The sequence below is a fragment of the Trachurus trachurus genome, assembly GCF_905171665.1.
Source record: "Trachurus trachurus genome assembly, chromosome: 14".
In the NCBI taxonomy this organism is placed as follows: domain Eukaryota; kingdom Metazoa; phylum Chordata; class Actinopteri; order Carangiformes; family Carangidae; genus Trachurus; species Trachurus trachurus.
This window is the reverse complement of record NC_139903.1, coordinates 6,014,955-6,039,158: the sequence shown is the minus strand read 5'-3', so window position 1 is coordinate 6,039,158 and position 24,204 is coordinate 6,014,955. Positions and strand designations below refer to the sequence as shown.

The 24,204-nt window shown below is 41.5% G+C and overlaps 2 protein-coding genes across 5 annotated transcripts in view; both read left to right on the top strand.

Moving 5' to 3' along the window:
- acsl6 (acyl-CoA synthetase long chain family member 6) overlaps positions 1-3,347 on the top strand; it is a 39,945-nt gene extending 36,598 nt beyond the window's left edge. For all 3 annotated transcript variants that reach the window (XM_083987245.1, XM_083987244.1, XM_083987246.1), the window contains 5 exons: positions 82-198; positions 304-447; positions 552-653; positions 769-840; positions 1,132-3,347. In XM_083987245.1, coding sequence (XP_083843371.1) covers positions 82-198; positions 304-447; positions 552-653; positions 769-840; positions 1,132-1,272 — 576 coding nt within the window. In that variant the 3' untranslated portion in view covers positions 1,273-3,347. The remainder of the gene's footprint in view (positions 1-81; positions 199-303; positions 448-551; positions 654-768; positions 841-1,131) is intronic.
- A 4,603-nt stretch (positions 3,348-7,950) lies between these two features.
- fnip1 (folliculin interacting protein 1) overlaps positions 7,951-24,204 on the top strand; it is a 39,177-nt gene continuing 22,923 nt past the window's right edge. For both annotated transcript variants that reach the window (XM_083987120.1, XM_083987119.1), the window contains exons 1-2: positions 7,951-8,152; positions 22,537-22,666. In XM_083987120.1, the coding sequence (XP_083843246.1) occupies positions 8,061-8,152; positions 22,537-22,666 (222 nt within the window). In that variant the 5' untranslated portion in view covers positions 7,951-8,060. The remainder of the gene's footprint in view (positions 8,153-22,536; positions 22,667-24,204) is intronic.

Genomic DNA, 24,204 nt, shown 5'->3' with positions numbered 1-24,204 from the left:
GAAAAACTGGAGCAGAGATTATGATGTATATATTTTACCTTCAACCTCAATCTTTTTTTGCTTCTCTAATCTTCCTTTTAGGTCTGTGTGAAGGGACCAAATGTGTTTAAGGGCTACCTCAAAGACCCAGAGAGGACGGCTGAGACGCTGGATACTGATGGTTGGCTCCACACTGGAGACATTGGAAAATGGTTACCTGTACGTACATGCATCTTATACTATATTCCAGTATTTAGTATTTTATGTTATCAAGTATTTCCTTTAAATATTCATCCTCTTATCTCAACCTCTCCTCTCCTGCAGAATGGCACGTTGAAGATCATTGACAGGAAGAAGCATATCTTCAAGTTGGCGCAGGGCGAGTACATCTCACCTGAGAAGATCGAGAACATCTACATCAGGAGCGAACCTGTGGCTCAGCTCTATGTTCATGGAGATAGTCTGCAGGTAAATGTCCGCATTCTCACCCAGCTGTTGTTGTTTTTAGAGAGTAAATCAGTGCACAGTCTTTTGACTTTTTCCCTCCTATGTTTTGTGTTTGTTCTTCCCAGTCCTGTTTGGTGGGCATCGTGGTTCCAGACCCGGAGGTCATGCCTGAATGGGCCAAGAAGAAAGGCATCTTAGGAACCTACAAGGACCTCTGTAAAAACACGGTACGGGACACATCAAACCTTTGATCCATATAATAAACCTTCAGATATTATTATATTACAATGATAAGAGGCTGCAGATAATTGAAGAAAGACAATTTTGTTCTTTTGTCAACAGGAACTGAAGAAAGTGATCCTTGAAGATTTGGTGCGTCTGGGGAAGGCCAGTGGCCTCCACTCCTTTGAGCAGGTAGGCAGGAACAGTGTAAAATATAGTAATTATACTTTGATGTGGACAATATCCTGGGTCTTAAAGGTATAATATGACTGGGTGAATACTTCTTCATAGGGTTCAAGAGTTATTCATAAATTGCTTCAACGCTCAAAATGTTCTTAGGCCAATGCTTTTGTTTTCTCTAATATCACTGCTTTACATTACACTCAGCTGGGATTCATGTCTACTCTACTTGTGCAATAACTTCAGGAAGACTTTCAAGACTCTTGGTCTCAGTCAGTTTTTTATTTTCCATTTTGCATTAAGGTGAAGAACATCTACGTCCACAACGAGATGTTCTCCATTGAAAACGGCCTCCTGACTCCGACGCTAAAGGCCAAGAGACCGGAGCTGAGGGAGTTCTTCAAGTCGAAGATCGAGCAGCTCTACAGCAGCATCTCCATGTAAAGGCTGGCGGACCTCCTTTCCCTAAAGCATCTTAACACTGAGATCCGCTCTGACCTTTGACCTGCAGCGGTCAGAGATGAGACACCTTGGGTTTAACATGCTTTTGGAAATCAAGCCAAACCTGGCTCCGCTGTGGAAGATTTAAGATGCATAGAACAAAAACACATCAAACAAAGAAATAAAGTGAAATACAATGCACACTGTCATATGTATTTCCTTTTATGTTTGTTTACTGTGTCATAAATACATTTAAAAAACATATATTTCAATGATAGTTATTTAGCTTTGTGGTCTTTAATAACTGAATGAATTGATTTCATTGTGACATGAGTTTTCCTGCTGCATTAAAAACAAAGACGACAGGATGGGTGGATTTTACCATACATGACTTTACTACTGCTGATCGTCAGCGGTCACTGTCACGTGCTAAATCTTTTAAAATTACTGTCTGATGAGGAGATGTAACGTGAGTGGCCTTTTGTACCTGGAAGTTATTTCTTTAATTGGCAAAAACCTTCTGGGCGTTCTGCCGTCCTCAGCAGTGGGAAAGTTACTGTACTGCAAAGTGCATCTTCGTCTTATTTCCATTGTCCAGTTGTTTCCTAACTCTAACAATGACAATGTTTTTTTTGTTTTTTTCTCAAGTGAAATGTCCTTGCAGTTTTGTTCATTTAGTATAGACAGGTTTAAGCTGCTACCTGCCAGCACTAACACCTCTTTGTTTTGTGTGTTATGTGTTTTTAATCCAGCATGGAAAATGTCACATGTCACAATGATGAAGAACGAGACAAAAAAGCTAATTAATTGTCTAAGTAATTATGACATATTAAACTAACGATGTGTATTGCTTTTTATTGTTCTTTGTTTGATTTAGTTTTTCTGTGTTCAATCTTCCACATACTGCTACCTGCTATCCACCCAAACAAACCATCAAATGCTCTGTCCCCAGCAGCAGAAACTCATCAGCACTTTTATGTTGAGAAGTCCATCCATCCCTTCTTCCTGTCACTCTGCTTCTCTCTCTTCTCCTCTCTCCCTCATCAGTTCAAACCTACCAGCCAAACACGACCGACCAAACTCCACAGTTGTACGACAGCAAGCGTGATGTCTTTGTGTTTAGTGTAGCTCAAGGAGATGTCTAGATGTGTGATAGTACTGACACCTTGTGGGGGCAATAACGGACTTCATCCCCAGTGGAAAACAAATTTTCATATGATCAAGCAACCCCTTATTTCTGACAGCATCTACGCTGATCTGACACAGTGATTAAAGATCTGCTCAGAGTCCCAGATCAGTAAGGTCAGGAGAGTAGCAGCTCTTACCTTACGGATTATTGTTGTACGAACTGTTTGCTGCAGAGTGTCACACCCAAAACTTACAGTATGTGTCATGTATTCACCCATTCATACATAGTGTCATCTCTACAAGGCTGTGATCAGCAGTTTAGCATGCATGCTCCTTGTTTATATGAAGGACTGGCCCACTGTAACAATCATCAGATTTCACTGCACAGTTGACTAAATTTTGCAACTTTCTTTTCATCCATCTCTGCACAAAGAGTATGTCAGGTAAAAGAAAAACAAAAAGAAACAATGCAGAGCCAGGGCTCAGGGCAATGCATGCAGTTTGCCCTGCAGTGCTGGGACCATTAGCATTTGATTTGGAAAAAGGACAAGTGATTAATTCTTTGTGGCCATCATCAATAGCAGGTTGTACTCAGCTGCCCACAGCCACTGCTGCTAGTGCAAGGCTTTGTTAACGTAGGCAAAGCTGATGAATTCCACACACGAAGGTTAAACAGAACAAACGTCAACTTTTAAACGAACAGAAACAATTTTTTTGAAGGTGTTTACACATAGAAGTAATGTATAGGCTTTTTAAGTTGATTACCGTCCCAAAGCATAAACAATGTGGATGTACATAAACGAGGACAGCTAGATGTAAGCATATTTATTGAATCAGTGGTTTGAATGGATTTTTTTTCTCTCTTTTTGCGTGTAGTGAGATGAATTGTACTTATTTATTTATCTATTCTGCTGTAAAATGGAATCAGCACCATATCCTTGTAATGATTGAGTGCAGCAATAGGGACGAGGGAGGGTGGGTAATAGGACCAGGGCAATGAAATAAAAGATATTCTGGAATGATTTTAAATGAGTGTCTGTTTTCTTTCTTCAAAGTCTTTTCAACTAACTAACTACTAATGTAAAAGCCATGAGAGAATAATGTAGCCTATGCAAAAGTAAAGGAACAGCTATCACATCAGCTAAAGGTTATCAAAGACTGAAAATGAAGTTTTAAAATATCATTATGAATTAAGTTATTGGTTCATTAATGATCTCCAGGTCAGACCTCGTTTCTTTTCTTGTTTTGTGTGTAAATTAATTGTCTATTTGTACTTTTTGCTCGTCTCAAATTTTAAATGAAGTGGGCGCATGTAAAAAGAATGAATTGACGTGCAATTCCTACGTTGTTCCACTAGGGGTCACTAGAGGTGAATATATTGATTACCAACAATAGACTGGTTAAAAACGCAACATCCCCCAAGCAAAAAGGGTAAAAACAGACAAGATACTCTGAAACTAAAAGACTTATCAAGGACTTCCAAAGTAAAAGGATATCCGATGTGCATTGACATATAGTAGCCCGTTGAGACTTCAGATGCAATCAGCCTCTGGTTGGCAGGTGGAACGTGCAGGTGTGTTCGGTTGCTAAGGACCGAACAGCCAGAGAGACACCGGAGACAAAACGTCTCGTCACACGAAGTAATATCAAGGTTTTTGAACGTTTTTACTGGTGCATGTCTTTATACATCAGTTGTTGAGTCAGTCCAGGTAAGATCGGCAGTTTGACGCGAGTCTGTTAATCGACGATGGGACGGAGCAGGTACACGGTGAGTCGGGACAAGAGACCGGCGAAGAGGCGAGGTACACCGGCTCAGAGCAGAAGATACAGTAAGAGATAATATCAAGCACACCTACTAACCTACACGTAGCCTGTGCAGTTGTAATAAGGGACTATTTCCTGAGCCTATTGGACTGTCTGACATCCTTTATTGTCAACAGTCGTTTGCTCTCTTACACCAATCTAAATAGCCCACTGATTGCACATGCTTTGCTTTAGTGAAGCCAGTGTTTGTTTGTATCCCCTTCTATAGACCCCTAACTCTAACCATGTATAGCCTACTAATATTCTCTACAAACCTTTTTCAACACTCAGAGAACAGGAGACTTCTGCCCAAAAAGCTCTGTGAGACGATTATGGAGGAACCTGATCTGGAGAAGATTGTCCCCAGTGTCAAACCAATCAGTAGGCTGACAGTCAGGGTGAGTGTGTCTAGTTATGTTTTACCACATATGTTGTGACCTAACTACAAATTGATAGCTTTAATATTGACCTACACAAAACCAGATTTCCTCCTTTGGGGATGCTGAGAAAGTGCCATGGCCAAACTGATAACATGAGAGGCAAAAAGATGTTGCTGGGCCCCAATGACCCTCTACTTACTACACAAAGCTGTTTCCTTATGTCATTGGGCTGATTGTCAGAAACGTTTGACATAGTTGTTGTAACATTTGGTAGTTTTCCTGTTTTCTTTGATAGTAAATGTGAAGGAATGGTGCCACATTTCTCTGTGTGTTCATCTTCTTGACAGAAACCCCAAAATTAAAGACATTTTTAAGCAAATGAGCTCAATATTGTGTTGTGTAGATGACAATAGTGTGGATGATATTTGGGGCAATCCTGGGTTTTTTTAGGCCTCACACTGAGGTCAGGGTGCATCAATGAAGCCAAACACTCAATCCAGCCGTTAGATTTAAGATCATGTGGACAGCAGATCTTTTCTCAGATCCTAGAATTTAAAGTCAAGTTGTTTCTTTGAGGTTTTCCAAACTTTTTTTTTGTGTTTTACTCTCCCCTCCTTTTCCATGTTTATCCTCTGCACAGACAAGTGTTAAGCCAGTCAGCTGCAAATCTGTGTTACCCTCGACCAGACCTGCACACAGTCGATACCCCAGACACACAGCTATCCCAGCTTCCCCTCCGAATAAACAAAATTCTGGTTACCGAGTGTCACCAGCTCGGCTCTCGCCTGTTCAGACGACTCCTGACCCAAGGAAGGAAGAAGAGGGAAACTCGACAGCGACTCCTGAAAGCACCACATCCTCTAACACTGAGGAAGACACAACTTTCAGTTTGGATGGTGATGATGATGACTACTATTTCTCCTCTGCCTCTTCGTCTTCCAGCAGCCTACCTTCACCAGAGATCTTCAGAGGAGAGATTTGTGGTGTGTTTTCATAAATCCACAGCCAAACTACAAGGTTATGCTGTTTTTAATGATGTGTCATCTTCTGTCCTCACAGTCCAGACTCTGACTTTCTCCATGAAGGAGGAGGACCAGGGTCACATAAAAAACTCTACATTGCTGGATATGAGCAACGCTGAGACCATCCACATGCAGGACCCCCCTGAGCTTTCTACCATTATTGGTAGGTGTGAGGAAAAACCGTCATGTTATTCTGTAGTCAGAAATTACTGAGTACAGTTAATTCTGCATTATACTTAGATGCAATCCAATAATTATTGCATTTGACATAAAGTATCTCCATTGTTTTAACAACAGAAAAACGGAATTTGATCAAATTTGATGTCTGTGTGTTGTATCTTAAACATTTGACAATTGTCAGGTAACAATTGAACCTCTGTTTCCAGATGCTTCCACAGTTCTTGGTGAAGAGATCTGTGACATCAGGTGAGTCACTTAATGTGTTGATACTTGACAGGTGAAGTGTGCGACCCCGATTTCAGTCATTAGAACTGGTTCAATAACCGTCTGTTTCTCTATGAAGGAACCACAAAGGTCCTGAAGCTGAGACGAGCACACAAACAGGCCCAGTCCAACCAGGTATCATGCTTCACTGCATGAGATGCACACAGCATGCTCATCCAATTGTTTATAAATCACCTAGGGTTTTTTTCTACCATAAAAATTAATCATAATCAATGTAAATCATAGTATTTTTTTTGTCTTTTAATTCTCCATCTGTAGACACAGCAAAACCAAGAAAGCAATCTAGCTGTCTATCACAGGTAAAATCTAAAATACAAAGTCAATATAATTTATTATTGTTTAAATCAAAAGTAATCATGAACAAATCTGATTTTACTCCCTCAGGTCATCAGCAAAAGACCCATATTGTGCAAGAAGAAGGTTTCATTTAAAACTCCCATCATTGCTGTTACCTTTGGATCAAAACACGGCTCGGCCACCAGATCAGCCACTGACAAAGAAACGTCCAGCCTGGTCAAAGGGACGAGGCCTGACGAAGAGACGTTCGACTTCAAAGATGGGACGCCACGTCTGACGGTGAAGCTACAAAGGCCTGTAGAAAACAGCCCAGAGGCAGTTAAGTTATTTGACTTTGTCAGCGATAGTGAGAGGGACATGCTCTTTGAGATGATGAGAGTAAGGTCTGTCAAACTGAAAAATATCCCTTTATTTCCTCTCACAGCTGCTGAGATCACATAATATCCTGTAAAAGAATAATATGTTTAATACTATAAAACATTTACATTTATGTGTTAGTTTAAAAGAACAGTTGCCTTTGTCTTTTAAGTTGTGTCTGCTGCTCACAGTAAAGGTTGAACATAATCTGAGTGATCTTATAACCTTCTTTGCCAGGCATTTATTGTGTCAGAATTACTTTTAAATTAATGCTGTATATGCTTTTTCCACTTACTGTAAGAATTGAACCCCCTGCACACACACTTTATTCACCTAATGACTTTCTGTTTTTATTTATTCCCATTAAATTTCACCAAGGACTGTATGGCTCAAAGCTACCACTAGATGTCAGACCTGTACTCTGTTAAATAACTGTCCTTGTCTTTCTTTTCCTGGTTGTTCAGTTTTTTTTATGTGAAATATATGCATGTTGTTTGTGATCTTTACTGTATTTCTATTGATTATTTTTAAGTATGTGTCCACACTAAGAACTTTATGTAAATATTGAATATAAAGCCAACTGTAAAGTTAGAATAGGTGTTTATTTTAGATCTTTGTAAGTGATATTTTTGTATTCCTGACTTTTTTTTTTGGAAAATTAATTAGTTAGGGAGGGGGGAGGGGGGGGTGTAAAATGAAGCATGTTGTAAAGTTAAAATGTATGTTAAAGTTATAATATATCTTTATAATTGTAAAGTTCAAAATATATTTGTATTTTTGTGTGACTCTTCTTTCTTTTATTATTTTATCTATTTTTTGGGGGGTAAATTTAATACAATTGTGAACATCAGAAGAATGTGTAAAAATAAAGGAAGTACAATAGATAAATACGTTTTTATTGTTTCATTTTATTGTTTTTATTGCACTTAAATCTTCTCACGTGAGTTTCCCGTGAATCTTTGACTGTGTCTCACTTGTAAGGTTTTATTTTTTTTATTATTATTATTATTATTATTATTATTTTTTTTTTTTTACTGTGAATACATTTCATGCTGTCACGATTCCCGACAAAACATCAACACAGCGAATCCGCTGACCACGTGGTACCGGGTCCAAAAATACCAGCCAATCAGCTTTTTTGTAGTAGCAGCGAGCAGCGTCCGCTCAGCCAATCAGATAATATTGTAGTGAGTTACCAAGCAGCTCCTGTGACTAATGCCTGTCATATGACTGTGTGACATCCATGGAGACAGTTACAAGGAACAAGATTTGCTCTTGGATTTGAGAAGGAAGGAAACGAGACCTTTTTTGTACCGAATTTTAGTAATTTTGGTACAAAATGCCTCCGACTCTCTTCCAGAAACTTTTCAACAAGAGAAATGCGTTTTCGTCGCCGCCCCCGAGATGTAGCAAAGAGGACCCCGCTTTCAGGTAGCTGTGTGTGTGTTTGTGGTGTGTTGTGTATGTGTGTTAACGTTATTTATGACTTTTCGCTATCATGAGTTTTTTTTTCTTTCCTTCTTCCTAGTCGATGTGTTTGTGTTGAAGTCGCTGGGACACTTTTTTATTTTTATTTTTATTTATTTTTTTTTAACACACCGACGTTGCGTAGTTTGGTTGAATCACGGACACGGACGTTATCAAAGTGTTAGCGCGAGACGTGGACGTTAGCTTAGCCGTTAGCAGCCGTTAGCGGCGCGTGCGCTGCTGTTGCTGCTGCTGCTGCTGCTGCACGCGCTGTCTGTCTGTGGGACTCGTTAGCTTACGTCACTTTTTTGTTATTTTACCCCCTCTTTTACACAAGTAGTTAATAAACCGATAATAAGTAAAGATGATAAACACTTCCTCCTCCCTTGGAGCAGCTAATCGGTGTCACGCTTGAGAAGTTAACAACAAGGCAAGGCGATTTTTGTTTGTAACGTTACATCCCGTTTTTACGTGAACAGTTTGTCTCGAAGGGCTTAACACAGCATCATTACAACATCCTCTGCCCATCGACTGAGGAAGAAAAAAAACATTTTAACAGGGGAAAACATTAGAGAAGGAAACCTCAGGGTGAGCAACAGAGGAGGGATCCCTTACCCAGGACAGACGTGCAATAATAGATGTTGTTGTGCACGGAAAAGAAAACTGTTTACAACGTGGGATATGGGAAAACATGGAAACGGCATGGTGTCGTGCTGCTTTATCCTTTGTCTCCCCCCTCCGCACCCAACAACACCCACCACCCACCACCCTAGCTCCCCCCCCCTTTGTGTTTCTTTGATAACATCTGCCAGCGTGGTAAGAAGGAAAACAACGAGGCAGCCGTGCCGTGCCGTGCCAGGGCAGGACAAACATGCGCTTTTTATTATTTTTTTGTTGCTTATCATCATCATCACCGCCAATAGCCCCGATAAGTTGGAGCAAAGTACAAGTGGCTTCTCTCTCTCTCTGCTTCTTGCTCTCCTTCTCTCTCTCTCGGTCATCATGCCGACGGACGGGACCGTGCGGTGCGTGCACGGCTCAGTCGGCAGCAGCGCGGGAGGACACAGTGTGCTCAGCTCAGTCTGGCGCACATGTGATCACTTCAGTTCAGTCGGCCACTGATGACAGACAAGATCCACGACTAACCGGGTCCAGACTGTGAACACACAGACCAGAATAGGCACGCACAATGCAGTAATACGTATAATTACACGTGTTCCAAGTAATAGATTAGATATATCATCGTGTCGTGTGTCTATTTTTTAACACCTGGCTGTGATGCCTAATACATGTGTGTGTGTGTGTGTGTGTGTGTCCTGGTTTAGTATTGAACTCTGAATTCGTGTTAACCTGACAAGTTAAAACCATATTGCACGTCAACAACAGTACGGCTTAGGAGTGGTGTAAGATAATATGCCTTGGTTGTATTATTTAACACTGCGCTGGGTGTAACACAGTGTCAGACACGTCTCAAACGTACGTGACTGTTTTGTGCAGAAAGCATCATGTTGCATGAGGTGAACACCCCAGTAGCAATGATGTGATGCAGAGCACCTTCTGCACATATTCTTGTTATTTATATATATTCTTATATTAGAGCTCTGTACTAATTACATGCGCCCATGCAGCTAAAGCATGACACTGTCACTGGACTCATTTTAAGTGCTTGTTATTGAAATACCCAAGGGTTAAATTCAACCTGACTGAGCAATGCATCATGGAGCGGGGTAGTAGGATACTTTATACTCCCAGAGTTGATTTGCAGTTTCCCTCTGTATGTTCTTACACACATTCTGGGTCAGGGTCAGGTCTGCTGCCAAGGGGAAAGTGCTCTTTTCAGTTTTTAAATACTCTTGCATAAGAATATGTTGCTGTGAACCCGTCACCTGTGGAGCATCTGTATATTTATATATATGCCAGTGGACCTGAATGTTCACCTCCTCGTGGTGGTGGCTGCTTGAACTTTGGTCCATGACGGTGCCAGAGCACGTTCTATGGCCATAAAGGTGATATTATAAATGCTGAGAGAGAGAGAGAGTGTGTGTGTGGCTGGCTGGCTTCAATCCTTGGGCAAACAGGCTGCCAGCAGTGGTCAGCTGTGATGGAGAAGACACTTGGCGAGGAGCAGGAATAAGCTAGCACACATACTTTGAGTTAGTTAACAGAGCATCTGAGGGATAAGTGTTAAGTGGAGGATGAGAAAAGATGAGTGGCTCCTTAGAGGAAAAGAACTGGAGGAGGATCACAGACTTTTGATAAGATGATGAATGAGGAGAAACTAATTGTCGGACAGCTTGGATGGTCAGTAGTGAGCAGACATACAGGATGGGCAGTTGAGAGGATTAAGTGTGACTGTGGAGATGCTGATAATCAGTTGATTAACGTTCATGCTTTTGTAAGAGAAACAGATGTAATGAATTGAACTTGTTTGGTAAACAATTTGAATCCTTTTGAGGACAATTGCATCAACACCTGTGCAGGTTATCTTAAGAGTGATGCCCCTCCCTTAATGAAAATAACGGAAAAGTACTTGCACACTGGAATCAGAGTTCCTCTTAATCTTTTAATAGCGACGTATCAGTCTGTCAAAGGCAAATACCAACATGAGGGAGGATAAAATAATGATGGCACTGAAACTGTGTCTTTATTTACTCTGTCCCACTGACTCCAATGTTTTTGACACTCTGGAGAGAGCATGTCACATGTTGACACTTGGGATGTTTGTGCAGATTTGTATATATTTTTTAGTGCATTTGAAAGTTTTTGACATCAAATTGGCACAACTTTGCCAGAAATGCACTGATGTATACAATATATAAGAAATCATGAATCTTTATCAGTGCAGTGTAGAGTTTCATGCAGCGCTGCATTAAGTCTTACTCTCCTACTCAGCGAAATAAGTAGAGGGTGATTAATAGAGGGTAAAGAAGAAATATACATATTTTTTGCTGTTTTGCAACCTGCATAATGCATCAGCCAAAGTTGTGTCACAACCCAGCACTGTGCCCTCCAGAATACCACGCAGGGCAGCAGGTTGGCTGACCCTGCGGGGAAAGCCTAAAGAGCCTCTCCTGTTCCCTGGCTGCAGCACCTGACCACGAACGGACGGCATACTGTACATTACACCCAGAGCTCCTGGCTCATCCTTTAGCCGGTCGGAGGACTGATCGCTGGCCAATAGCTTTGTCCTCACCCACGCTCAGACTGCTTGTTCTGGCTGCCCCCCCTGGCCTGCTGCTGAGGAAACTTCCTTTTTGATCCGGGCGGGCAGTAGAGCTCAATATAACTGTGTTTGTTCTGTGATACAAAATGAGGGAGTGTGTGAGTGTAAGTGAGAGAGAGGACAGGGTGAGCGTAGGCAGCTGTTTTCGTTCATACACATCGTTTCATAAGCCCTCAAAATCCAAATCAGAGGTGTTCAACAGTGGAGAGAGTAGTGTCAACATTTTGGTACCGGTACCAATATGTATTTCGATATTTGATTGCTTTAGTACCACGTCGGTACCATTTTAGTACCGGTATACGGAACAAACTTAGGAGAGAGTGATATCTGAACTGTATTAAGTGATACTGATGAACTTTTTGGGAAAGCTGCTTAACTAAAAACCCTTACACTTCTATAAAACCATATAGTTATAATCTTTCTATATATGGGGCAGCTCATAGACTGCACCTGATTATTTTTCAAGGTGCACACACAGACTGATGTGCATTTCAAATGAGCATCAGTCTGACACACACATTATTCTCTTCCACCTGTAAAAAATGCACGATCTGCAATACTGCAGAACAAAACTTTACACCATCAGATGTATCTTTATTTATAGGGATGCCTTTTTTCCCCATGGTAGTTTGCAGAAGTAGTGTGTGTGTGTGTCTCAGGTTCCTGACTTGGCCGCGGCGTCTCTCCTGCACCACGTACTTTCAGTCATGTGAGGCTTTCATCAATCTCTGGCTGTCATGTTTGTGGGACGATCACATGGCTGCCTTCTCACTCACTGGGACAGTCCTACGAGTTGGATAAGTAGGGAGGTGTGTGTGTATATATGTGTGTGTGTGTGTCCATTTGCAGCCTCACACTCACTTGTGCATATTTAAAGAATTTTAACGTCATGGATTTATGCATATATTATAACTTTGCATTGCAAGGTTACTTGTTTTTCATTGTGTGTGTGTGTGCATGCGTGTGTGTGAATGCTGCAGGCCTGCCAGGGTCCTGTAAAGACAGCGGCTGTCATCAGGTTCCTATCAGGGCTATTTTAAGTGGCCACACTCGGGGCTTCTCAGAATCGCAGGGTCATGGTAAAGATATAGTTTTACGTAAAAGCTGCATGCCCACTACACAGTAGCCTTCTGGTGAGTGCTACTATGTCGGCTTAACATCTAGTTAGGCCCGTGTGTGTCCTCTTAACTTTGTGTGGAGGCTAATTCAAGGGCTACACACACACACTGCAGGATGGTGAGTTGTTTGAGGCGTATTTATTGGTTTGTTGTTGATGATTGGTTTGTTGTCTGCCTTTTGAGATCATAGTAAAACTGAACAGAAATGTCAAATCTTGTTTGTCGATTTCCCAAAATTGCGGTAATTATAATAACAACATGTTTGGTAATGATGATGATGAGTCTCTAGTTTCACAGTTGCTGATGCTGATACGTGATACAAGAGCAGCGGGGGCCTTGCTAACTGTGCAAAGACACAGCGCATCACATAATGTGGACACCAGACTGTGTTACTACCCCCATAAGAGATGTGAACATTTTAATATTATATTCAGATAAATCCAACCAGTGCATTCGACATCCAGTGGAAACTTGTTTGCTTTCTTACTGTGTCCACTGTTTGACTTGGGTTGGATGCATGGTTCATAAAGTCACGGATCATAAAGTAATAGTACAATGTACTTAAACACAAGTAAATATAGATGTGGTGTACATTTTCTGTAATCAATTCCAACAATTCACTTTAGATTGATGCACAAAGTGCAAAAAATTAGCTTATTTTGTGCAGCGGCATTGATTTTTTCTTTTTTTGGCATACTGATTTATTGATTTATGTAATGGTGAAACTGACCTGTTCATTGAATGTCCAAAAAGCAGTGTGAGCTGTCCATTTGTGGCGATGTTTATAGGTCATCCTGGTTTGCCCAGTGACATTTAACCCACAATTTAGAAACGCACAGAAACACCAGGGGGGGGGTGTAAAGCTTTAATTTGATAATGCATTTTCCTAAGATGAGCCCAAAAATATGTCTTTTAATGCTTTATTTTCTGTTAGTATGACTTGATCTCCAGGACTATTTCTTCTTGGAATAACTGCGTTGTATTCAGTCAAGTTGAATACCTGTACTACCTCGTCATCACTGCCTTGAACGTCCACAGATGACTAGAGTTGTGATTCGTTTCCTGGGATTGTGAAAGTCAAACATCAAGTTCAAACCGTCACATCACTTAATTAGCCCAGTTTCAGTCTCTAAATGAGAGAGGGAGAGAGAGAGAGATGACAGGGAGGGAGGGAGGAGGGGGTGGTTTGACAGAGAGAGACAGGATGTGCTGACTGACAGTGTAATCACTTCGCTTTAAGGGCTGAGCAATTAATCACGCAGATCATATGACACTCTCCAGATCCTTTTTGATTTACTAAATGGAGATAAGAGGAAAGAAAAACATAAATAACGCAACACTTGTTGCCAAAGTCACGTTGAGGCAAATAATCTGCTGTTTTTAAAACTCGAGTCGACCAAACATCCGACTGATTTCCACAGAGTTTATTTCCCCGTACCACTCCTCTGAGGCTCGGTGACTCGTCCATGTGAGACACAGTCATATTACCATCACTCCTTTTATAGTCAAGGGTTGCTGGTTGTCACACAGCACAGAAATAGGACACAGTATAGACAGTCATTAGATGATGCACAGCTATTTATTTGACATTCATCATAGCGTGTGTTGTCTTGTCCTTGTCCTTTTTGACGCTGAAAACACAGGTCGATTCCAGCTGCTTTCAGCCTCTGGCCATACGAGTCCTCTCAGTCAGCAGGTCGATGGTTAAAAAATGCATCGAAGCTGCAGTGCGAGTCGGTGCGCTGATGCATCTTCGCTCCTCTCACCATCATGTGACTGCTGGAATGCAGAAGCCCTTAATTCAACAAAAACCCGGCAGGTATGCAGGTAGTCAGGTGCTCTCGGATCATGTGGGCCAGCCGGTCGCTGTTTACTCCAACGTCACAGCTAGACAATTGTTAGTTCAAGGAAGCGCAGCGCTGTGAGAACAGGTACATGGTGTATTGTGTTTCGCCTTGCAGAAAGTGGGATTTAGTGGCCCTCTATCCACAGACACACACCCGTCTCTTTATGGAGAACTGGTGTCCAGTTTTACAATCAGGCAGGCAGACCGTGGGAAACATCAAGGTGTCGATGCATCTCTGATAAGTGTACGTGCAGAAAGTGCCCCTATGAAGCTGGACATATCTAAAAGATTAAATGTGACTGGAAGCTTTTGTCACTGCAGTGATGCGTATCTAGTAGAAGTGATGCACAGCAACATCATGGGAGAGTTGTACACGGCACTGAAGGAGCTGTTTCTAATTAACGTCACAGATTAAACCTGTGATGCATCAGGCAGTTTGTCAGGGACTGGGACTGAATGAGGCCTGTGGTTAATATGACGTATTAGGCTTAGGTCACGATACCAGAATTTTAGTCGGCCATACCAATACCAGTGATTTTCCACGATTCTCGATTCCCTTATTCGATACCACGATTAAAAAACAACAAAAAAAAACTTGTTCTACAAATTCACTATTTAAAAACACATCAACATATCACATCAAACTTTCTTGTATTTAAGCTTCACTGTGATTCAACAGCTTCTCAAACTGCACAGAATTTAAAGAACTGGCAACAACATAATGTTAAGAAGAAGAAGTTTGTTTTCATTCGGTCCAAATGCAGCACCAACGGGCAGAGCGTCATGTTTGCAATGGCGACTGACTGAAACAAGACGCGTCGTGGCACGTCATGTTTACATGAGCTCAAACTTGCGGCACAATTTGAGCAGATCAAGGTCTGGCCGCGTTCACATAACAGACGGACCGTGAGCGCGTTGGCATCGACTTGTTACCAAAGTATCTGTTCTTGTGACAACCCTACTTTAAGTATTGCTGAGAGAGCAGACTGACCTTATGCAAAACTAATCTCTCTTCGTCTAAATTGTTCTTGTTGTGGTTTGTGTTAGCCATCACTAAAGCATCTCACAGTTTCCCAGGGTTTAGTGTTCACTCCCGACCCTCTTCACGAGGTACCATCATGTTCCTGCTGCGCTGTCTCCGCTGCATCAGCACCTTCACCTTAGATTAAAAGAAAAACAGCAGGCGAAACTACCTGCAGCGGCTGCCTGCCAACACTGTGGCCCATTAGCAAGAAGATCCTAACTGCCCCTAAAGTGTCGCAGCAGGACTAAGAGAGGTAGTAACGTTCATCAGCTAGATGGTCTGTTGTCTGCAGCAGAGTCGTCTCCTGTGACACATGTGGAGGACGAAGCTGCTGCTGGATCTGACAGAAACCTCTGTTACACACACACACAGCCGGAAGAACGTCACACTGCACGGACTGAGGGGATATTTATGTAACCGTCCCCCCTGTCTCCAACAACCACAACACACATGCGCTCACACACACATGCACTCACACACACATGCACGGGCGTTCCAGTGGTAGCGTAGCGAGAGAACGAGGTCTGTTTGAGGTCAGTGAGAGGCCTGATGTCAGACTGCTGTCAAGGAAACCTGATTGCTTATGACCTTACACACACACACACACACACACCCTGACCAGGAGCAGCTGTGAAAACTTTGACCTCAGTTTTTTTTTATCACGGTCACATGAAATTTTTAGATTTTCTCCGTAGTTTTGCAAGACTAGTAGTTTCTTTTTAAATATCCCAAAAAGTGCAGAGGTTTTCCACTAAAGCCCTCATATATAAAATGCAATTACAGCACATAGGAGCTACAGTTGGTAACTTATTGATAAAATTAGATTGTTGTTGAAATATTGATACCTCAGATTACTCCCTGCAGCTGGCTTGAGTCCTGGAGATGTTATTGAGGTAGTTTTAATTAAGCTTGAACTAATTATATTTGAATAATTTAAATATCTATCTATCTATGGTTCAATGTTTTATAAGTGATATTTAAAGATGTGTCAGACAGTAAATCCTGTTGCTATCACTGCATAAGGTTTGACATTGAAATTATTTTCACAAATTTGAAGATAATATAATTTATTACGACCAGTTCTTTGGTGTTTATTGCTGTGGTGACTGTTTTTGTTGTTCGCTGTCAAACTGTGTGTGTTGTTCGGCATATTTTGTGCAGCTGCAGTCGTCACTTTTAGCCTAAAACAAATTTAATCTAAACAATAATAACGTTTTATGTAATCTAATTTATTTAATCTAATCAGTCGATGAAAACCACAGTGACCAGAGTTCACAAACTTACTCGGTTGGCGACACCTCGGTCAAATCTGTGACCGAAGTCTCGGTTCTTCACACAAAAATCGAGAAACCAGAAGATTTGATTTACAAGTCTTAGTTCTTTAAACATGAGCTGTGCATTCATACGTTCTTGTTTTTTTTTTTTTTATTAAATTTATCGAAGAAGCAAAGATGGATAGAAGGGGAAGAAGGCAGAGAGGGACAAAAAAAAAAAAAAGAGCGGGACGAATAAAACGACACACAAACAAATGCCCACTGTCTCTCTGTGGCTTTTCACAGAGCTCTCTGGCAGTCGGCGGTCGGGGGCTCGCTGCTGTTGCTGCCTCTGTACTGTCCGGCACACACAGTGCTCCTGAAATCACCTGACAGTCTCATGTTGTTGTGTGAATTTAGTTCACCGCTATTCTTAGACCCTGCTTTGGCTGAGAGAGGAGAGGAGAAGAGAGAGGAATAGAGAGAGAGGGAGAGAGGGCTGGGGGAAAGACTGGCAAACTCGCAATGATGCCCAGGTAGGAGTCGGTTTTATACCATCCAGGCTTTGTGTGCATCCGAGTGGCCATGATGCTGTTTGTTTGTTTTATTTGTTGAAGGATGATTGAGAGCGTTTGTTAATGTTGTTGTTTCTCTCTTTTCTTTTTTCTTTTTTTTTTAAAGTTTTGTCTGCTTCCTAACAGCGTTGCCAATGCCAACCTGTGGCTGCAGTTTGAAGTAGTTTCTAGCATCATGGGTGTTGGTGGTGGTGATGGTGATTTGAGGTGCTGTTGTATAATGAGGATTGTGGTTTTTGTTGTTGTCGGATAGGGAAACAAAAAAAGCGTCATCTGGCATATGTATACGTGTTTGGGTGTGGAGTGTTGGTTCAAACAGATTTGCTGTTATCCATATCTGTGAAGTCAAGATGTGATAAGGATTTTTTTTTTTGTTCAGAGAGGCGGTGAATCATTCTGCAGTAGTTTTTTAAACGACCAAGCTTGTTGTGAGAGATGTAACCAAAATAAAACTGTTGCTGGGACTTTCCTCTTGAGATCCACAAACTGCTCATGAAAATGAATACCTGTGTGTATGTGTGTATTTGTATATGTGTGTGTGTGTGTGTGTTTGTGTGGGAGGATTTTTGAGTCATTTTTTGGTTCAGACAGTTGAGGTCAAAGCAGTACAAGTATGTAACAGTCATGAAGTCATGTGCTGCTTTTATGAATGACTCCCCTTTCTCCTCTGTCAGCGCTGTGACTGTCACAAGCTCACTGATGGGACACTTCCTCCTTCGCTCTCTCACTCTGCCTTGTCTTTCTCTCAGATGCTTTTCTGTCCCTGTCAGATGTTTGTTTTTCTGTTTACGTGACCTTTTTCTCCCTTTTTCTGTGCTTCATTCTGCCTTTCTCTCTCTCTCTCTCTCTCTCCATCATCTTTCAATATTTGCTGCATTTTCTGTTGCGCTTTTGTTCATTCTCTCTGTTATTTCTTCTTTGCCCGTTCTTGTGGAAATATTTTTCACTCTGTTTGCTGTTGCTCAATAAAAGGTCTTTGTCTTCTTTCTTTGCCGTCCGTCCTTCTTCTTGCCTCCTGTCCTGTCCTGCACTTATTCCTTCTCCCCTCGCTTATTCCTTCATCTCTCACTCTTGTCTTTTCTCTCTCTGTTATGTCTCAAACAAAGGGAGCAGTGAGCTTGGTGTCAGATCCCTTCAGGCCTGGTTTTGTAAACAACACATCTTATTTTGATAAGTGCTTCACCCACATTTGGCCAGAGAGCGGATGGGATTTTATCAATTAAAGTTGTATACTGGTTTTAAGCCCCTGAAGCACACAGTTAATGAGTGAGGAAATTATTTCCAGGACCTCTTTTTTTTTTTTAACCCAATTGTACAATAATGCACAAAAAACTGAACACACGAGAAGCAACAGCAGCATCCAGTTTTATAAATAAGCACACATAAAAGGTGGTAGTCAAGTTACAAAGAGGCATGTGACTGACCGGCTAAAGAGACCACCTGGTGTGTAATCTTACACACGAGTCTATAGGCTTAATATCGACCCATTCCCATCGTGCAGTGTTATTTGAGCTCATTATGTGGGCCAGGCCGACATTACGTCACCCATTTAGCACTCAGACTGGTGAGAGGTGGGGTCTTCCCATGGATGGGAGCCAGGGTGGGAGAAAAATCTATGTAACATAGAATATATTTTTATTTTCTGCACATTTAAATACAGTTAAAGCTCAGATTACATAGAAAAAACAAAGAAAAACAGAAAACTAGTGCATTTGTTCACCAGCTGATAAGTATCTGCCTCATGTGATTAGATCAATAGCTGAAGGGGTAAAAGGCAGTCGCAGCCTGGTCAGTGATGTGTGATGTGTCATTGAAGAACAGCTCGTGTGCATGTGACAGTACTTAACAATGGAAAAAGAGCTTCAATGATTAGTTGGCTCATGGACGAGAAGAAACTACTTTGACTGTCTCTCAGTCTCTCTTTCTTCTTGGGAAATTACAAGAATGCTAGATATATGCTGGTTCAGGCTTCTCAGGTGAGGATCTGTTTTCTTATTAAGTGATCAGTCAGTGATGTATCTTTGATTTGTCAAAATGTCATTTTGGTGTGGAAGATTTGTGATGGCGTTTTTTTTTTCTTCTTCTGCTTTTTGGTTAAACAAATTCTTGGTAAATCATTTTGAGTATTCAGCAGAGTAATAAAATAATCATTACTCACAGTGTAAAACCTCAAACTGGGTCAAAATTAAGTTTTTAAAATCCCCACTTCATGGAAAGTTCCTGAGAGTCGTGACTGTGGGTTTGAATACCAGTAACCTTTGATCCGAGAAGGAGGAATCAGCCACCAGTACTCTGAATCATAAACTTCAGTGTGTGTGCACGTCATCATCACACGTCATCACGTTATTACATTACACTAAGAAGAGGTCAGCGATACCAGTCAGGTCTGCAGTTATGAGTCCTCGATAGACACACTGTCCAGATTAAAGGCTGATTGAATGAAAGTTGAAGAACCTACTGTTGTTTTTAAACTAATCTTCAATGTCGGATAACAACAGTGAGAGTGAGAGCATCCAAAACTGTTGTAAACTAAGACATCTAACATAACTAACAAGCAAGATGCAGACCTGACACTTTTAACTTTAAATTTTAGCAATGGATTTTTCAAACGTTCATTTTGGCCTGATAAAAAAGAAAAAGAAAGCAGAGATTTTAAAGCAAGTGTGTCCTAGCTGTTAACACACACACATGCATCAGGGAGGAGGAAGTGTGCAGCAGCATGCATGCAGTGAAACGCGGCTCCTTCTGCTCAATGCCCACTAAACCTAATTTAAATTCAGATGGTGGTTTTGGTCCATATTGGTCGGCAGCAGCAGCAGCAGCTCTGGAAAGTCGACAAGACAGTTGAGCCGAGCGCTGCCCAATGCCCATGATGTTAAGAGATGCCTCATGGTTCACTGTCGCTCACATGAACCCCTATTACAGTAAAGATAGTTTTTTAAAAATATATTTATTTCTACCTTTGCTCAAGGAGGCCTCTTCTGACTGAATAACTTTGGTTTGACAAGTTAACACGAAGGCTGCAGCACATGACTCTCTGCTGCACCGCTGCTGCTCCCTCGCTGAAGCGTTTTGCCCCCAAGAACGGCGGTCATACTTTTGACACCCTTGTTTTGTAAATAGTAGCTCACATGCATGTACACACACAGAGACCCTTCTTTCTCTGGTGCGCACACACACACACACACACAGTCAGGTATTCCCTGCCCGGTGGTCAAGGCGGCTCACTAAGGAACAATTGAAAGGCTTTTTGAATGTGGGCTTGTGTGTGTGTGAGCTATTTGTTGACAAGTAAAGTGGACTTAACTGTTCCTTTTCCACCCCCTCCATCCATCCAGCCTATTTGCTGTTAAGACCTGTGTTTGGAGATGCTCTAGTCTCTGCTGCTTCCCCCAATAAAAGGCTATATTTAGGTCCAGCAATGCGTCCATCTGCCTTTTTAACCGCCTATCCATCAGATCCAGGGAGAAATCCTCAGCCGTCTGTCTGTTGGTCCAATCCCCTGTCATCTTTATAGCCCCACACTAAATCACCCAGGAGACTGAGTTTCACCAAACTTCACAGAGAGGGGAGTCCTGTGACGCCGGCAGGTCGTTCTGCGACTGCAGGTGTAGATTTGCACCCGACTTCATTCACAATATTACTCGAGATGAGCAGCTTTAATGGGACGAGCAGCTATGTGAAACCACAGGTTACTTAGCAACAGGCATGGAGCTGAGGGCGGCCAGTGAAAAACGGGCTTAGCTGTTACTTAACTGCTGTCAAAGTGTTTGCTGCCAGAGAGGATGCACCACAACGAAAGTCAATAACCGTTTGAAGTCTAATAATCTAATAATAACGTCTCAAATATATATGTTCGTTGCAGTGAGTGCATGTGCAGCTTGATTTGCAAGTTACTGAGAAATTTATATCTGTTTTATTTCTGGAAATGCTTCCATAAAACCATTTGGTATTTAAACTTTGATCATCTAAGGTACAGTTAAATAAGGAAACCATATGACTGTGGATTAAAATAGCCTCAGTGGGGACAGTGAATGAAAACAGGGAGGAGCCACAGACAATATATGTTGAGCACAGTTAAAATAATCCCTCAACTTGTAATTTAATAAATTGAATAAGTAATATCTTGGCATACACAGATGAAATCAGCTGGATGAGTGTCAGTAGTGACTATATTTTATCTGGGTGCGCTGTAAATCTGTTGCGGTAGGTGGGTATTAGGTTGTCGCGGGCATATCTTTGCAAACTCCCCACTGATTGAGGTATGAAGCGGATGAATGGCAGCCGTGGCATGATCTGCTGGGTGTGCACGGCCCAGCAGGGATGACAGCTTTAAAGAGAGTTTATATACAAGCTTGGAAGTACGTCATCCCTCTTATTCACGCTCATTGCCAGTTTTCTGCTCATATGGGTGATCCGGGTGCTGGATTGTTGTTGAACGCCACGTTGCTCAAATATGCATCATATGTCAAAATTTAAGAAATGTCAAATCTCATGCTCCCATTTTTACACTTCACAAATAAGACAAATAAGACAAGGCAGCTTTATTTATACATTTTTTATATTCAAGGGGTAACTCTATGTGCTTTACATAAAAACATTAAACATACAATTAAAAGCAAGAAAAAGAATGAAAGAAAGTACAGGAAAAAGAGAGGAAAAATGTGTACAGCATAGCCTAATAAAATAAAAACTAGACTAAAATATGAGTTTGCACTGCAGCATGAAATATTGATTTGTATTAAAACAACTTACAGTGCAAATCCAAGATTAAGATTTACAGTTCTTTAAAAGAGCTCAACCATGAGCACATGAAAAGAGAAATGTTTTTAAGATGCATGAACTGAACTCCCTCACTTGTGGAAGCAGCTCACTCCCAAACCTCAGGGAGGAATCCTCTTGTTTTCCAACAAAGTGACCTCAGATTAATAAAATGCATGTCTTGAACCTGCTATACTTTTCTTTGCAAGTGTTTCCTCCTGCTGGTCAGGCATTGGTGCATGGGGCCTGTTTGGAGCAATGGATGCTGGGTAGCAGCAGCAGCAGCAGGCAAGATGAGAACTGAGGTGTGCTGACTCCTGGCATCAGAGTTTGTCTTTTCAGTGAATCAACATGGTTTTGTTTTGTTCCTGGAGTTACAACCTCACTGTCTCATGACGTTTCTCCTCCTCTTTCCCCCCCTGTTCACTCTGATCTCTGCTGCTTTATCAGGTTGTTTGTACTAATTACATTATTCTCTCTCTCTCTCTGTCTCTCTCCCCCCTTTTCTACCCTCCTGCCCCACATCTGTCTTCTTTCTCCACGTCTAGCTGGCCACTTCCCCAGCTGGAGCCCAGTCAGATCAGACTGATAGTGTACCAGGACTGTGAGAGGCGCGGCAGAAATGTCCTCTTCGACTCCAATGCCAAAAAGAGGGGCACTGAGGAAACCCCCATCACCGTGAGTCACATGTCTATTTTGTGTCTGTGTGTGTGTGTGTGAGACATTTGGAAGTCGATCCTTGTTTTTGTAGACAGCAATGAAAATAATGGCTCTGGGTTTTGTTATTATTGGAAAGATCAGCTGATCAGTGGAGCAGCTGCATATTTGATTTAATATTCAAAAGCTTTCCTTAATGCAGTGTGAAAAGACATTGCAGAACATTTACTTTTCCTGTATTTTCACTTTCCTCTCCTTATTATTCAGTGTGTCTTTCTTTACAATTACAGGTGTATGTCTTTGAGTTTTTTTTTGCACAGTTTGGTCTAAAGCAGCGTTTGGATCATTTTAAAGCCTTTATCTTGCAGAAACTTTGACTTTCAAAGCTTGTGGACGGTCAGAATAGATGAGCAGAGATAAGAGCAGGGAGACAGACACAGGAGTCATGTGACTGCCAGGGGACACAGGTTGTACTTTTATATCTTGCTGCTTCTGCTGCAGGAGACCTTACTGCCCACAAATGGAAGAAGACAATGAATCGTTTGACAGTTTGTTTTGGTTTTGTGAATGAATTAAGCTTTACTTTGGTTACTCTCATTTTGGTTTGCATGAGGTAACCATCTCCGGTCTTGTTTGTTAGTTTTGTTTTTGCAGTTTCTAAAACAAAAAGGTGCGGTTTCTGTTTGACTCAACAGGTGTCAGAAAGTCACATGATTTTTTTTTTTTACAGGGCAAGGCAGTCCTGGAGATAGATATCAAACAGGTCATTTGATTTATAATATAATTGTGTGTTTTGTTTTTCTATTCAGCAGCATAAGTTGTAAACACTCCCATTTCAGCCACATGCTGATAAAAAACCGTTTTACTGCAGAGATAGAGTCTGATCAGGGTGTGGACAACAATAGTCATCAAACATGTGAATTATGTGTTTTGACTACCAGCCCTGTGAGTGTGTGTGTGTGAGTGAGTGTGTGGCCTCTCCCTGACACCACATGCCTGCTGATATTTCCAACAAGTAGTGACACACGGTCATCCCTCTGTTTGTTTCTTTTGTTTTTGAACTTTTTAAATTTTGAGCAACATGCCTAATATTTTCACAGTGCTGCTTTGTGTTCCTGTCTGACCCTGACCGGTTTGTTCTGGTGCTCTTATCTCCAATAATAATAGCCTCAGCTGACAGCCCATGTGTAAGCAGCATTCTTTCATCCTCACATGACAGCCCTGTCACTTGCTTGTCTGTCTTTCTCTCTCTCTCTCCGTCTCTCTCATCTGTCTTCGTCTATCTCTGGCGTGGTCTCACCCTCCCTAAAATTTCCTCTCATTCTGTATCCACCCCAAAAATCTGATCTCTCCTTCCTGTTGTCTCTCATGTCTTTCTTTTCCCTCCCTAACCTCTAACCTCTAACTCTTTATCTCTGTCATCTTTCATAAACCTCTCTCTGCCTTTCTTTCTTACTTTACCTTCTTTATCTTCTTTACCTGTCTGTCATTCAGTCCCACTGCTGATCTGCCCTGTGTGAACCTGACATTGGATGCAGGATGAACTGTTTGCTTAACTT